The 13,691-nt window shown below is 36.6% G+C and overlaps 1 protein-coding gene across 2 annotated transcripts; it reads right to left on the bottom strand.

Moving 5' to 3' along the window:
• Positions 1 to 11,520: 11,520 nt before the first annotated feature.
• On the bottom strand, positions 11,521 to 12,948 carry rps28 (ribosomal protein S28). Of its 2 annotated transcripts, none has more exons than XM_077228665.1 (4): positions 12,853 to 12,948; positions 12,525 to 12,572; positions 11,992 to 12,114; positions 11,521 to 11,644 (listed from the first exon to the last, which is right to left on the bottom strand). In XM_077228665.1, exons 1-3 carry the CDS (start codon positions 12,889 to 12,891, stop codon positions 11,992 to 11,994), a joined length of 210 nt encoding a protein of 69 aa, XP_077084780.1. In that variant the 5' UTR covers positions 12,892 to 12,948; the 3' UTR covers positions 11,521 to 11,644. The 2 variants fall into 2 exon arrangements, with proteins under 2 accessions (XP_077084780.1, XP_077084871.1); XM_077228756.1 differs by having other exon boundaries at positions 11,521 to 11,641.
• Positions 12,949 to 13,691: the final 743 nt, after the last annotated feature.

Genomic DNA, 13,691 nt, shown 5'->3' with positions numbered 1-13,691 from the left:
GAATCAAACATCACGCCTCTTAGCAATGCACAGTAGTAGAGTTTCGTTCCTGAATGAATCAGTAAATCAGTTGATTCAATGACTCACTCACATAGGCCGTCACAGGAGTGGTATTGTTTGATTCCGAAATGAATCAGCATTTTTTAACAAATCCATTGAATGAATGATTCAATGACTCACTCATAAACTTGTTGCCACCTACGTGCATAATATAACCTGCAAAAATAGTCACTGAAAAATCTCCACTGCTAATGACTCTCTGAAACCTGCAAAATATAGACAAGCGGAATAATACACACAATACACTTTTAAATATTTATTATTTCCATCTATGGCTCCATGCATGACCTTTAACATCCATGGAACCTTTTCAAAGCACATAAGGTTTTTTATAGTGAAAAAAGGTTCTTCTGATTATTAAATTGTTATTCACACTATAGAAGAAATGGTTCTTATAACTGTCCACTGAAAGTTTTTTGGGTAACCACAAATGTCTATTCTATTGCAACGCTGCAAACAAAACCTTTTTGGAATCTTTATTTCTAAGAGTGTACCGGAAATAACTGCTGAATAAAATTTGATAAAGTACATGTATGGACATGCACATATTTATATTTCAGCAAATTTCATACCGTAAGCATTCACTTGTACAGTCAAAATCATTGATGCCACTTTCAAAAAGCACCACATTGAAAAAAAAGAAGAAATAAGGTCAAGAGCAACAATTGATTCATGCATGAGTTCATGCTGTCTGCTTTGTCTAACGTGAAAGCCAGTTATTGAAATACTGTGGGTTTTTGTTTCCAGTCATAGTTCCTTTTTGTGCCTACTGCATAGTAAGCTGTAATTGAAAACAAAACAAAGACTGAGCGCCAGCAAGCTAATGTGTCAAATAATAAAGGAGCTTGTGATTGACGTAGAGATGTATGACATTCTATTATGCATGTGCAGACACTGTTAAATAACTAAATTACAGCAATACTTTATTATTATTATTAAAAACACACATTATTATTGCATTATCATTCATTCCTTTATAACACACATAGCAGAGTTGTGCCTAAAGTTATAAACTCTTAAGATCTAAAGCAATAACAGTAAAGTCTAGATAACAGACTTGTTTTTCAGAGATAAAACATGCATTGTTGATTATACTTTTCTTTTTTGTAGGGCCATGTATTGTCTGATCAGGCTTGTTTTGTACTTCTCAACATTAGAATGTTCACCATAACATCAGAAGTGGCCTTGAACCTTGCCTTGTTTCAATTCTATTGGCTTAGCTTGGTGAAAAACATTGTGTTGTCATCTTAAGAAAAATCAAGAACTTCAACTGAAGATCAGTGCATTTGGTTTCTCATCATAGTGAATACAATACAATTCTAAGATTAAATAAATATTTTGCTGAAGTAACATGTTACTGTCCACTACTGCTCAAAAGTTTGGGGTTGGTAAGATTTTTTATGTTTTTGTAAGAAGTCTCTTATATTCACCAAGGCTGCACTTATTTGATCACAAATACAGTGAAAGCAGTAATATTTTAAAATATTAATACAATTTAAAATGATCGTTTCTATTTTAATATATTTTAATATGTAATTAAAATGAACAATTCCTGTGATGGCAAAGCTGAATTTCCAGCTTAATTACTCTCCGTCTCCGGTGTCACATGATCCTGATTAGCTATTCAATGATTGTTTGATTAATAGAAACTTTAAAAGATCAACATTTCTTTGAAATAGAATTTCTTTGTAACAGTGTAAAAATCTGCTGTTGTCAGGTGGTGCATGTCATGTAAATCCTAAATGATGCAGTATAAATTATGATAATAGACTTTACCAGAAAGTGCAGAAACACTACACAAGAACTATAAACGATAAAGTAAACCTGAACCTCTGGAAAGTGCGGCCTCACACTGCACACAAGAGTTCAAATTGAAGAGGGAGGGAGGGGGCTTTTGGAAGAGGATGAAGAAGGATGAGACTTGTTCCAGGGCGAACCAGCGGAGACAAAAATGGCTTGGAACTTGGCATATCCAGCGATGACTGAGACTACTTGGAACTGGGCTTGCAATGTCCTCATCAGCAAGGCAGATGATAAATGGTGAGTCATTTCGAACCAGCACCCACTCCACATAGTCAGCGAAGCTCCCTCGAGGATCATCCATGCAGGCCATCCCTCGTGTGATCCTTGAGGGAGCGATCCACCTGCTCCAGCCGGAGGAAGTTAACTGCTGGAGTATCCGTAGTAAAAATTACCGTATTAATCTTGTCTTTTGGGTTCTGCGTTGTTTTAGGGGGTGCATGTAGTTAAAATCCCAAGGATGATAGGAGGATGATGACACAGAATTAATGATGATAATAGACATTAATTGACACAAAGAGCAAAAAACACTACACAAGAACCATAAATGTTAATGCAGAACACTGAACAGAGGAAACAGAGGGCTTAAATCCACAGGGCTAAATGATTAACGGAACAGGGGACAGTTGTGAAATAATCAGAAACCATGACAACTAATGATAAGCTCGAACACAGGAAAAACAAAGACAAAGAAAACCGTGACTAGTAACTAAACGAGAAAAAACAATGAAAATGAACAATGAACAATGAAACTAAACATGGCATGACTGTGACAAATGTCACTTTTTATCAGTTCTTTCCAAAAAATTGTACTGTGCCCAAACTTTTACAATAGTGTACTTGTAAGAGCCTTCAAAGATCCGGGCCCAATAGAAATATTATTATATTATATTATATTATATTATATTATACTATATTATATTTTTTTTTTTTTGCAAAAAGTTTTATCTAAAGGTCTTTTTGTGCACCTTTTCTGAGGTCAAAGGTTGCTCCACATGTCTTACAGTAACCTCGGCCCTCTGTGAAAATGATTAAAGCTGTCCTTGGGGCCTTAGCTACTAAAATTGAACATCATAAACATGGGTCAGTCACAGAACCAGCAGCAGTAAATCAGGGTCAACCATCTCCTCACTGACCGTAGTGAAACTCAACGCTCCAGTGACACAGTGTTGTTATTCAACGGATGTGGAGGCACAGCGGCTCTACTTACAATGAACAAAGGTTATGTGTCTTTGATGCAACTGGTTAGGGTCGATTCTCACATTAACAATGTAAGTTTGTTTAAAAAAAAAAAGCACAGTAATGCAAAAAAATTATTAAAACTTCACATTTTCTTCATCATTGGAAAATATATATATTACATGAGCCTATTTAATAATCAGTAATAACAGTGAAAATATTTTAATCTGTAAATATAATATAAGTACTAAATAATACAACATCAATTGCTTCCTGTATTTATTCATTTTACACCATGAGGGTGTTTACTGCAAATGACAAACACTGGTGGGTTTGTTCGACAGTCACCCCTGTTTTTTTCCACCTGAGAGAAAGATGAGACCTCAAGGACATCAAGGCGGGGGGATTTGTATCCGGGTAAACATGTATGGTATGCCGTGCACATATCTGCTGCGAAGCAGAGAGTTACAAGAAATAATTTCTCCCCATTTCCACCACAGTTCCTCTTTTCAGATATTAGAGGAAGTTCACTGAGGCAACAGTCATTGGGCAGCAAAATTTAGGGGGTGGTTTGAACTTGTTTAATTAAGAATACAGTTCATGTTTAAAAAATAAATCGGAAACAGAATTGTTAAATTGAACATGAAGGGCATTGTGGTTATTTCAAAAGTTTCTAATAAATAGCTTCACAAGCTCAATTTATATTAGATGATATGAATGTTATTATTTAAATATATTATTATTTATATTAAAAAAATTATACTATTTTGTAAGAGTAACAGTTAAACAGGCCCCATCTTTATATGTCAGTATGTAAAATATCAAATGTGAATGTCAGCAAACACTGCTGTGCCAAACAAATCCTATAGTGTCTTCTTAAATCTCCAAATTAGGTTGAAATGACCTACTTTGGTCTAGTTAAACCGCTATTGCCTTTGTGTAAATATTAGCAAAGACTTGTATTTGATTCACCCTTAGCTTGTACATGTCATGAATTAACCCAATATTTGCAATTCAAAGAAAGAAAAATGCTATTGAAGAGTAAATTACACAGCATATGTTCCATTTACTTATAAATTTTTACCATTAACAAAGATTTTGAACCAAGCAAAGAGACATTTTCAAATGATCTAACATTACACTATCTTACAGTTAACTGATGCAATAAGAGTTTGTGAGAGATTGTGGGTAGGTCACATGTGAACTACGAGGAAGGAGCAACCTCAGCAGCAGGAGGGATGTAAAGGTAAGTAAGCTGGGCTGAGTTGAGTGGGGGACGGAGGGGGGTGACTCTGGGACGCCAGAGTCACTGTCGAGCCCTCTTGAGGTGTCGTGGGCTAGTCAAAGAAACACTGAGGACGGAAGGTGCCCACTTGAAGACCATAGAGATGTCCCCTACTCAGCTCAATCCAGACGGTTGTCATGCTGATCCACTGAGGGGACCGCACTGTGGTTGCAGCCGTTGTGTGTGCTGACGCGCCAAATACACTGCAGCCATTAACACCAGACAGAAGGAGATTCACATCACCAGATGGAAAGAGGTGTAAATGGATGGAGAAGCATAGGTTACTGTAAAGCTAGGTCTTAGGTTGGTGCTTATCTTGGCGAAAGTCGAGTACAAATCCGCATGAAGTTTTAACATCAACTCTCGTGTAATGGAAATCGTAGCCTACAGTTAGATCATTTGAAAATTCTGAGGATGGGTTGCCATTCTTGGCCTTCACATCACATCACTTTACTTTATCAGCGTGAGTTGTCAGTGTGAGTTTAATTCAATCAAACTAAGGGCCAGATTTACTAACAGCTTGCGCCAGTGCAAACCCTCTTTTGGCATTAAAAAACCGTCAGGATTTACTAAAGACATGCAGTGAAAAATTAGCGGCTGACCTTATTGCATTTGTAGGAGTTTCCCTTTCAGATGCAAAATATATGGGAGGAGAGTATTTACAGTATCTAACAAAAGTGAGTACAGCCCTCAAATTTCAGCAAACATTTTAGTACCTTCTCAAGGAACAATACTATAGAAATTAAATTTGGATATACTGTACTTTATTGTAGTCAATGTGCTGCTTGTATAGCATTATATATATTTACTGCCTTTAAATAACACCTTAAATAACTCAACAGACAACCATTATTGTCAAAATGGCTGGCAACAAAAGTGAGTACACCCTAAGTGATAGCTGTATGTTGTTTAACCATGCAAAGCCACATGTCCTCATCATGTTCATGTTTTTGTCTGCTTGACAGGTCCATACAAATTGTTGTATCTTATATTAGAGCAGTTAAAATTTGTGCTTTGTGTACAATTCTCTCATACGACCACTGGATGTTCAACATGGCACCTCATGGTAAAGAACTCTCTAAGGATTTGAGAATTAGAATTGTTGCTCTCCACAAAGATGGCTATAGACTATAAGAATATTGGTAACACCCTGAAACTCTTAGAGCCGCACTAAAGCTCTTTCTGATTCTGATTCTTCTGATTCTGATTCTGAAACTGGGTTACAGTACAGGCCAGGGTCATACTGAGGTTTTCCAAGATGGGTTCCACTCGGAACAGGCCTTGCAATGGTCAATCAAAGAAGTTGAGTCCTCGTGCTGTGCGTCAGGTGCAGAAGCTGGCTTAAAAAAACAGACGCATGAGTGCTGCCAGCATTGCTTTAGAGGTTACAGAAACAGATGGTCAGCTTGTTGGTGCTCAGACCATACGCCACACACTGCCGCACAAAGTCGGTTTGCATGGCTGTCATCTCAGAAGGAAGCCTCTTCTGAAGCTGGCTCATAAGAAAGCCCGCAAACAGTTTGCTGAAAGCAACCTGTAGAGCATGAATTACTGGAACCATGTCATGTGGCCTGATGAGACTAAGATAAACTTGTTCGGCTCAGATGGTGTTCAGCACGTGTGGTGACGCCCTAGTAAGGAGTACCAAGAAAATTGTGTCTTTCCTACAGTCGAGCATGGTGGTGGTATCATCATGGTCTGGGGCTGGATTCCAACATGTACTTTGACATTCTGAAGCAGAACATGATGCTGTCCCTTCAGAAACTGTCCCGAACGGCATGATAACGACCCCAAACACACCGCCATGATGACAACTGCCTTGCTGAGGAAGCTGAAGGTGATGGAGTGGCCAAGTATGTCTTCAGACCTAAACCCTATTGAGCACCTGTGGTGATCCTCAAGCGGAAGGTGGAGAAGCACCATGTGTCTAACTACGTTCACACTGCAGGCTGAAACGACCCAATTCCGATTTTTTTGCCCCTATGCAACCTGTATCTAATCTATTCATGACAGTCTGAAAGACACAGATCCGATCTTTTCAAATGCGACCCAGGCCACTTGGGTATGTGGTCCAAATCCGATATGTATCCGATCTTTTGAAATGCGACTTCAATCTGAACGGCTTGGTCACATGTAACGACCCGCACGTCTTTGATATGCGACAAACGTCATAATTCTGTGTTGAAGTAGGCGGGAATGAGAAGATAAACAACAACTGGCGGACGATGCTGAGACCAGTCAATGGAAGGGAAGCGAGGTTTCTGATTTAATTAATATTTGGAGGGACAGCTCTATTCAGGCCATGTTTAGCTACTTCCACAAACAACAAGTGACGTCGTTGACCGTTGAGTACTCTTCTGCGCATGCGGGTCACTTCTGGGTCATTTCACGTTCACGTAGGAGATCACAAAAGGTTGCATGTAATTGGAAATGTGAACGGACTTGCTAAAAAATCTGATTTTTTTTAAAAATCGGAATTGAGCATTAAGCCCCTGAAGTGTGAACGAGGCCTAACATCCAGCAGCTCCATGATGTCATCATGGAGGAGTGGAAGAGGGTCCCAGCAACAACCTGTGCAGCTCTGATGAATTTCATGCCTAGGAGGATTAAGGCAGTGCTAGATGGTGCTCACATAAAATATTGACACTTTGATCACAGTTTTGACATATTCATTTAGGGTGTAATCCAATTCCCAACCCCTTATGTTGAAAATGGAGAAAAAAAATTGATATGGATCATGAGGGATTTATCTCTCAAAGGTAGGATTCTTTTATCAAAAACTGAGGGACTTTCTTATTTAGTCTATCCTGCGAAAGTTCCACTGGAATTGATTGGATCGTCTCGGTTTGCTGTAGCTGTGGTCTCATATGTTGACCAAGTTGTCCCGACCTTAAACACATCATCCGTTATTTTAATGGATGATTACGAGGGCACGTGACTTTAATAAAACAATGATGTGCACGCATAAATCATTTATAATTAATATTGCAATATTCCATGAAAAATAAGAATTTTCCTGTTTGATTTTACTTCGCAGAATTTTAAGTAGGCTAAAAGGTGAAAACCGCGAGTGGAGATGCTTTTCTTTTGCAAGAGAACCAGGGGGTGGCCAAAAACTATAATCAAAATAAACCATGAGCCTCTGACCTAAACATCTGCAAATGTGTTCAGTCAGTGCTTATAGCAGCATCACGCAGTTCGCCAGCTGGTTTCTACCCACCAACAGCTCAAGATTACACTAGCAAATAATCAGAACAGGGCATAGGCCTACTTACGAGGACCGATAGTGTCCTCTCGTGGACATCCAACGAACAGTGACTCAAACACTTCGTGTTGAACGACCAGAAAATGTACTAAAACATTTCAAGATAACCTCTAGACAAAATTATAGTTTTTTAACAAGGACAAAGGTAAAAAAAAGGCAGTTAGCCAAGTCTTCATTTACTGCTTATATTGCTTTGTAAAACAAGCATCATCTCCTCGCTTGAATGTTGTGTTACATGTTAAAATGTTAAGTTAAATCTATGCCATAACTGCTTTTCACATAGCGACAAATTAGAACCAAGAAACGTACCCTTTAATATAAAAGATTTCCTAGCAATCTCAATTTTTTTAGACTGTTTTCAACGTAGTATTTGAGTCATGTTGAATTTTAGTAGTTTCTAAGCTTAATAGATTAGAAATAGGCCTATAGGCCTATAATGTATTCAGTGTCAGGCAAGATGTGTTTTTTTTAAAGGACAATCTAAAATGTCTTGCCAGAATTTGGATTTGACCGAACCTCACAATAAACTGGGGAAACTTGCCAGTAGTTCTCTAGAGCAGGGGTGGTCAATTAAAGTTCCAAAAGGTCCGGTCTCTATATTACCTTCCCAGCGGATGTCCGGACAATACTTTTTTAAACAATTGAACAGCCGTAGTAGCCTACTTTGTAAAAGAAACAATTCTAAACACTCAAAATAGTCATCAAAAGATGAGATTATTGGGCCAAAGCAGTGATGTCTAAGCATTATTTACCAAAAAAAAGTAAATATTTCTCTCAACTGGTTATTAATATAAAAAGGTAAGATCAGATGTTTTATCAGGCTTTTTATGTTTTTTTTTTTGTTTTTGTTTTTTACATTTAGACACCTACATGAATAGCACATAGAAGGCCTTGGGACTGAGAAAACATACTGGCACTGCAGTTTATTTCCTAAGAAAAGTATGGGCTGTTTTTCTATTTTACTCAAAGTAATGAACTACTAAAAACAAACCACGTACATAATTTAAAATCAAAACTCTCATCGAGCACAAAAAGTTAACAATTAACTTAGTTTTTGATCTTACTTTCCCATCTCTAAATAATGTGTACAAATTATAACATGTATGAAGCTCTCTTAATATGCTTAATGCAAAATGTATAGGGGGGAAAAAAACTAAAGGTGCCACACTTGGCACAAACCTGGTTTAATTAAATGGTCAGAGTCATCTGTACGACAGATAAAAATAATTGTATTTGCTGCATTCTCGTTTTCTGCAGGTTTAGCAAAAGTATCTATTTTACTGCTGACCGTGTTTGTTCTACTGTTGTCAAAATAACCACATAATCTGCAACTGATGTAAGTGATATTAGTGATTGGCTCTGTTGCCTCAGTCAAAAGGATGGACCAGTCCTTTGATATTGATGGAACTCACATTAAGCCCTCGTAGTCGATTCGTAACCTTAGTGTCTTATTTGATCAAACTCTATCCTTTGGCTCTCATATTTCTTCTCTTGTGAAAAACTCTTTTTTCCATCTTCGCAGTATTGCTCGCTTACGATCTTCTCTCACCTTAGCTGATGCTGAAACCTTAATTCATGCATTAATCACATCACGCCTCGACTATTGCAATGCCTTATTTCTTGGTCTTCCCAAAAAACGTATTGCAAGATTACAGTACGTTCAAAACTCTGCAGCGAGAGTCCTCACCTCTACTAGGCGTTCTGCACACATTACTCCTCTGCTTTATGAACTTCACTGGCTACCTGTGGCATCACGTATCCGGACATTTCTCAGATTAAGGGCCAAATTGGGTTGCTGCAATTTTGAAAATTAAAATCCCAAATTTGACTAATTGGTATACATCAAATTATCAGTCCTTAAGTCAGGTACAATGTTATGAGCTTGGTTGAGACCATAAGATAAGGGAATTTATGATTTTTTGCCATTTTTTTAACTAAGTCAAGTTAATGTGTCATTACCATCACATCATCGAATGTATGTAAAAAAATAAAACTTAAATGATAAATCAGTGCTTTTAAAACATTTTGTGGTTTCACATGGAATCTATTTTATCTTGAACTTAATGGGATTGTTGATTTTTACTTGCAAGATGAATTATAATCACTTAAGCATCTACATTTCTGATTCATCAATCTACCCTGGCTTGGAATATAAGCTTATTTTAAGTGAATGCCATATATCAAAACTTTTTTAATACAGTGATAATTTAGACTGTCCAACTCTGTCAGAAATGTATAATTGTAGGATGTTTTTGTAATTTATACATCATTTATTGGCAAAAATATGTATGGTAATGGTGATGGTGATGGCATTGCAGTTCTGTTAATGACAGTTTGTTGCGGTGATGACAAATCACTGATCATAACCTATTGTAATGTAAGAGCCTAAGTGACTTCAGACCAAAAAAAACCCCACCAGCTATTAATTGGTTTAAACATCAAAACAGTTTAATCTGATTATGGAAGACCAAACAGGAACTGTGTGTATCTGCCTTCATCACCACCACAACCTGTAATGTGCTGGTAATGACAATTTATTCAAAAAACTAGCCTTGCTAGCAAAGATGATGACTAAGCAAGTGTAGCTAGCTTTCTACATGTAATGCACACTTTTTTAACTAATCGAGTGATAAAAATGATCCAAAAATGTTTAAAAATACAGAAATACAACACATATAATGACGCATAATAAGTGCATGCCCAACACAAAGAATAAAGAGTAGATTTATTACTTTTCTGGACATCAAGGCATCAGTCTTGCAGCTTGAAATCCATGTGCTTCACTATGCTATTATGTTACCATGGCTACCAAATAAACGTTTGATGAAAAAACTGTTAAAAATTGCCTTTATGCAGAGCGTGTTGGTAAGCTAAACCATGGGACAGGTAGAAATTAAGCAAAATAAAGTACAAAATGCATATATATGCTTAATCTGTGCATGTAGTTTATTAATTCAGGTAACATTTAATTCATTTGCATATTTTTTTTATTAATTTGTGATAATGTTTGAGATTTGTTACGACAAGTGAAAACTGGTTGCGGACAACACCAAAACACAGATATTGTACCACAAAACACCAATAAAATGTGTTAAAATCATTAGTAAGAGCAGCCATATAATAAGTCTAGGCTTGTTTTGTTTATACTAATTAGTGGTGCTAAAATGTATTAGATTGAATTAGTTTTTAATAGAATTACGCCCTCTGGACAGAAATAGGCCCGAATTCTGGGAAATACCCATCCACTTTAAGGTACTGCTTCTAACGTTCAAAGCATTTAATGGTCTTGCTCCACAATATTTATCTGACCTACTCCACCCTTACCGTCCTACACGGTCTCTCAGATCAGCTGAACTTGATTTACTGTCCGTCCCTCATTTCCGGTTGTCTTTCAGTACGAATGCTCCTCAATTATGGAATTCGCTACTTCTTACACTACCCAATACCTCTTTGTGGCTACTTTCAAGACCTAGTTAAAAACATCTTTTTAACATGGATTTTGGATAATGTGATTATATGTATCCTATGTGACTAATATATGGGTGTCTAAATGTATTGTATGTACAATGTAAAGCGACCTTGAGCTTCTGGAAAGGCGCTATATAAATAAAACTTCTGCAGCTCTTAATGTGGCACTTTACGTCTTTAGCGAGAGAGAAGCAATGAGCAAGGAACAGAAAGGGCTTGAATGAAGCACATTTGGCTCACAAATAAAAATATAAGAGGATGTAGCATAAACAACCCTGAGTGCTTGTGGCATGTACCGCTCTGTTGTTTTGATGCACAGCTCACTTTAAACTGTAAAATGGCGCAATTATGTCCCATGGTCCAGATGGAAACAAGTCCACCATGAATTCCAATGCTTTAGAGTAATTGTAAAACTAAAGGTAACACCCTAAACAATCATTAGGATGAAATGGAGGAGATCAACTTATTCACAAAGACATTTTATTTCAAATTGCGCACAAATTATATTGTACTGCCAACTGTAGAACTGGTGTTGACGTGCTCCACAAGTACTGGTTTGGCCATGGCAGGTCTTCACACTTGCACTGCTGAGGGAAACAGACAAATGGTTAGAACTTACATCAAGCAGCAACTAACTGGAAATCTGTGACAAATCTGCTGCATTTTATTATAAAAGATACTGCCTTAATTTACATATGATGTGAGGAATAAGAGTCATCTAGCACACAAAAGACAGTCATGAAAATATTTGAAATTAAACACTGGGAAAAACCTAAAATTAATGCACTTAAATATTAACTTGACATTGTCTTCCCACACAAAACCTATGCAGACAATATACTTTTTTTTTGCTTAAAGTTTTCTTTCCTTCTAAAATGCAAAAAATAAATCTGAAATGATCAATGCATTTACAGCAGTGAATGATGTATACTACCTAGCGAAGCCTCCTGGCCTCTCTTTCGGACTCCAGAAGTGTCAGAACATCTCCTTCTCTTACTGGGCCCTTCACGTTCCTGATAATGGATCTGTTGCTGTCATCCATGAACTCAACGCGCACCTATGGAAGCACAATATTTTAAGTCTTATGGGTGTGGATCAAAACTTGCAGTTTAAAAATAACTCTTATTACATACAAATTCAGACAGCCACAATTTGTTTATCTAAAAACAATATACATTATCGAGATCTTATAAGAAATTACCAACAACTAGAATATTTTAAAAAATTTAAAAGGCATTTTCGCATAACGTGTCATACTGATTACAATGGTATCAATATTTACTAAATTGATCACGCACAAGAGCTGTGGCAACAAACAGTGATATTTGCCTCCAACAAAATTCACTTTAGAATACAAGGCAACTCAACTCAGTTCATGCACATCACAAATCTAAATGTTTTTCTAATAAAGTCGCTAATCATATTCCACATGTAACGATACGTTAACTGAGTTAATTCTGAACTCACCTGGGTACACTGTCCCTGGGAGCCGGTTCTTCCCAGGACTTTTGTAACCTGTAATAAAGATACACAATTAAAGTTAAAAATATAACTGACATTATTAAACATCACATGTGGTGGAAACGACAATCGATATCCAAACTGCTGGATTGCAGGATGCTAGTCAGTGCTAACTAAAGGCCTAACGACAAACACAACTATAGTGTTGAGAGGATTATAAGATTATTAAAGGCTACCGTTTCCCAAAAAGAAATGAAATGGTATAATTTTCATCTTACAAGTATTAAATTGCACAAATCAAAGGAAAATATTCCATAAAATATTGTCTTCTTACTCTAGCGAGCTTGATGGGCTGCACGCGGCTGGCATCCATGATTTCAGCTTCGTTCGGAAAGGAAGTCACGTGGTCTCGGCGGCTTTTATGTACCTACAATAAAATGCATATTTTCAATTTATCAGGTTTTATTACATGTTGAATTTTGATATTATTGTTAAAAATGGAAACAGACCAAAAAAATTGTTTTATATTAATAAAAGATGGGTTTTCAGTTATAACAACTCTGTTTCCGGTTCCGTGTTCACAAGGGGGAACTTTTGTAATGCATATCCACCAGGGCCAGCTGTATGTAGGCTACAATTGCAGAAATCAGATCACATATTATAAGACTTCTGAAGATACTGTAGTCTTTGATTATGTCAGGACAATTATTTTTAATTCGACCATAAAATAAAAAATAAAGTAAATAGATATTGGTCTATAAGATTTTTTAAAGTAAGGGGATATGTCAAATCTGTTTTACAAACTAATAATTTATAAACTGACCAAAGGTTTGTGTAGAGGTGTCATGCAAAAAAAAGAAAAAAAGAAAAAGAAAAATGTGATTAAGTAAAATATTGCGTGGAAGTGTTTTTATTTTTATCATTAAAATCTCTTACCTTTTTAAATACATTTCTTTGAATCTTTCATCTGTGATTAGTAAATAAAAAGTAAAGGCTAAAAAATTCAGCACACACCCTAAACCCAGAATAGACATATTAAACCCAGAACATATAGCCTACATATAGCTTTTGTTTGTTATGTTATATTTTAAGCTTTATTTGATCACATTGGTGGTAAAATGTGCATAAGAGCACATGTGGAGAGGATATGAAAGTAGAGAAAAGGATATTTGG

The sequence above is a fragment of the Siphateles boraxobius genome, unplaced genomic scaffold (assembly GCF_051911475.1).
Source record: "Siphateles boraxobius isolate OS27281-9 unplaced genomic scaffold, OSU_SipBor_1 1, whole genome shotgun sequence".
NCBI classification, from domain to species: domain Eukaryota; kingdom Metazoa; phylum Chordata; class Actinopteri; order Cypriniformes; family Leuciscidae; genus Siphateles; species Siphateles boraxobius.
Note: the sequence above shows the minus strand (reverse complement) of the source record. Positions and strands in the feature narration are given on the sequence as shown.

What these genes read in the sequence shown, in the direction of transcription:
- rps28 (XM_077228665.1), bottom strand. Translation starts at nt 12,891, where the DNA reads ATGGATGCCAGCCGCGTGCAGCCCATCAAGCTCGCTAGA. An exon ending in AGCCCATCAAGCTCGCTAGA is followed by an intron (nt 12,573 to 12,852) that starts GTAAGAAGACAA and finishes TCTTTATTACAG; the next exon opens with GTTACAAAAGTCCTGGGAAG. An exon ending in CCCAGGGACAGTGTACCCAG is followed by an intron (nt 12,115 to 12,524) that starts GTGAGTTCAGAA and finishes GTGCTTCCATAG; the next exon opens with GTGCGCGTTGAGTTCATGGA.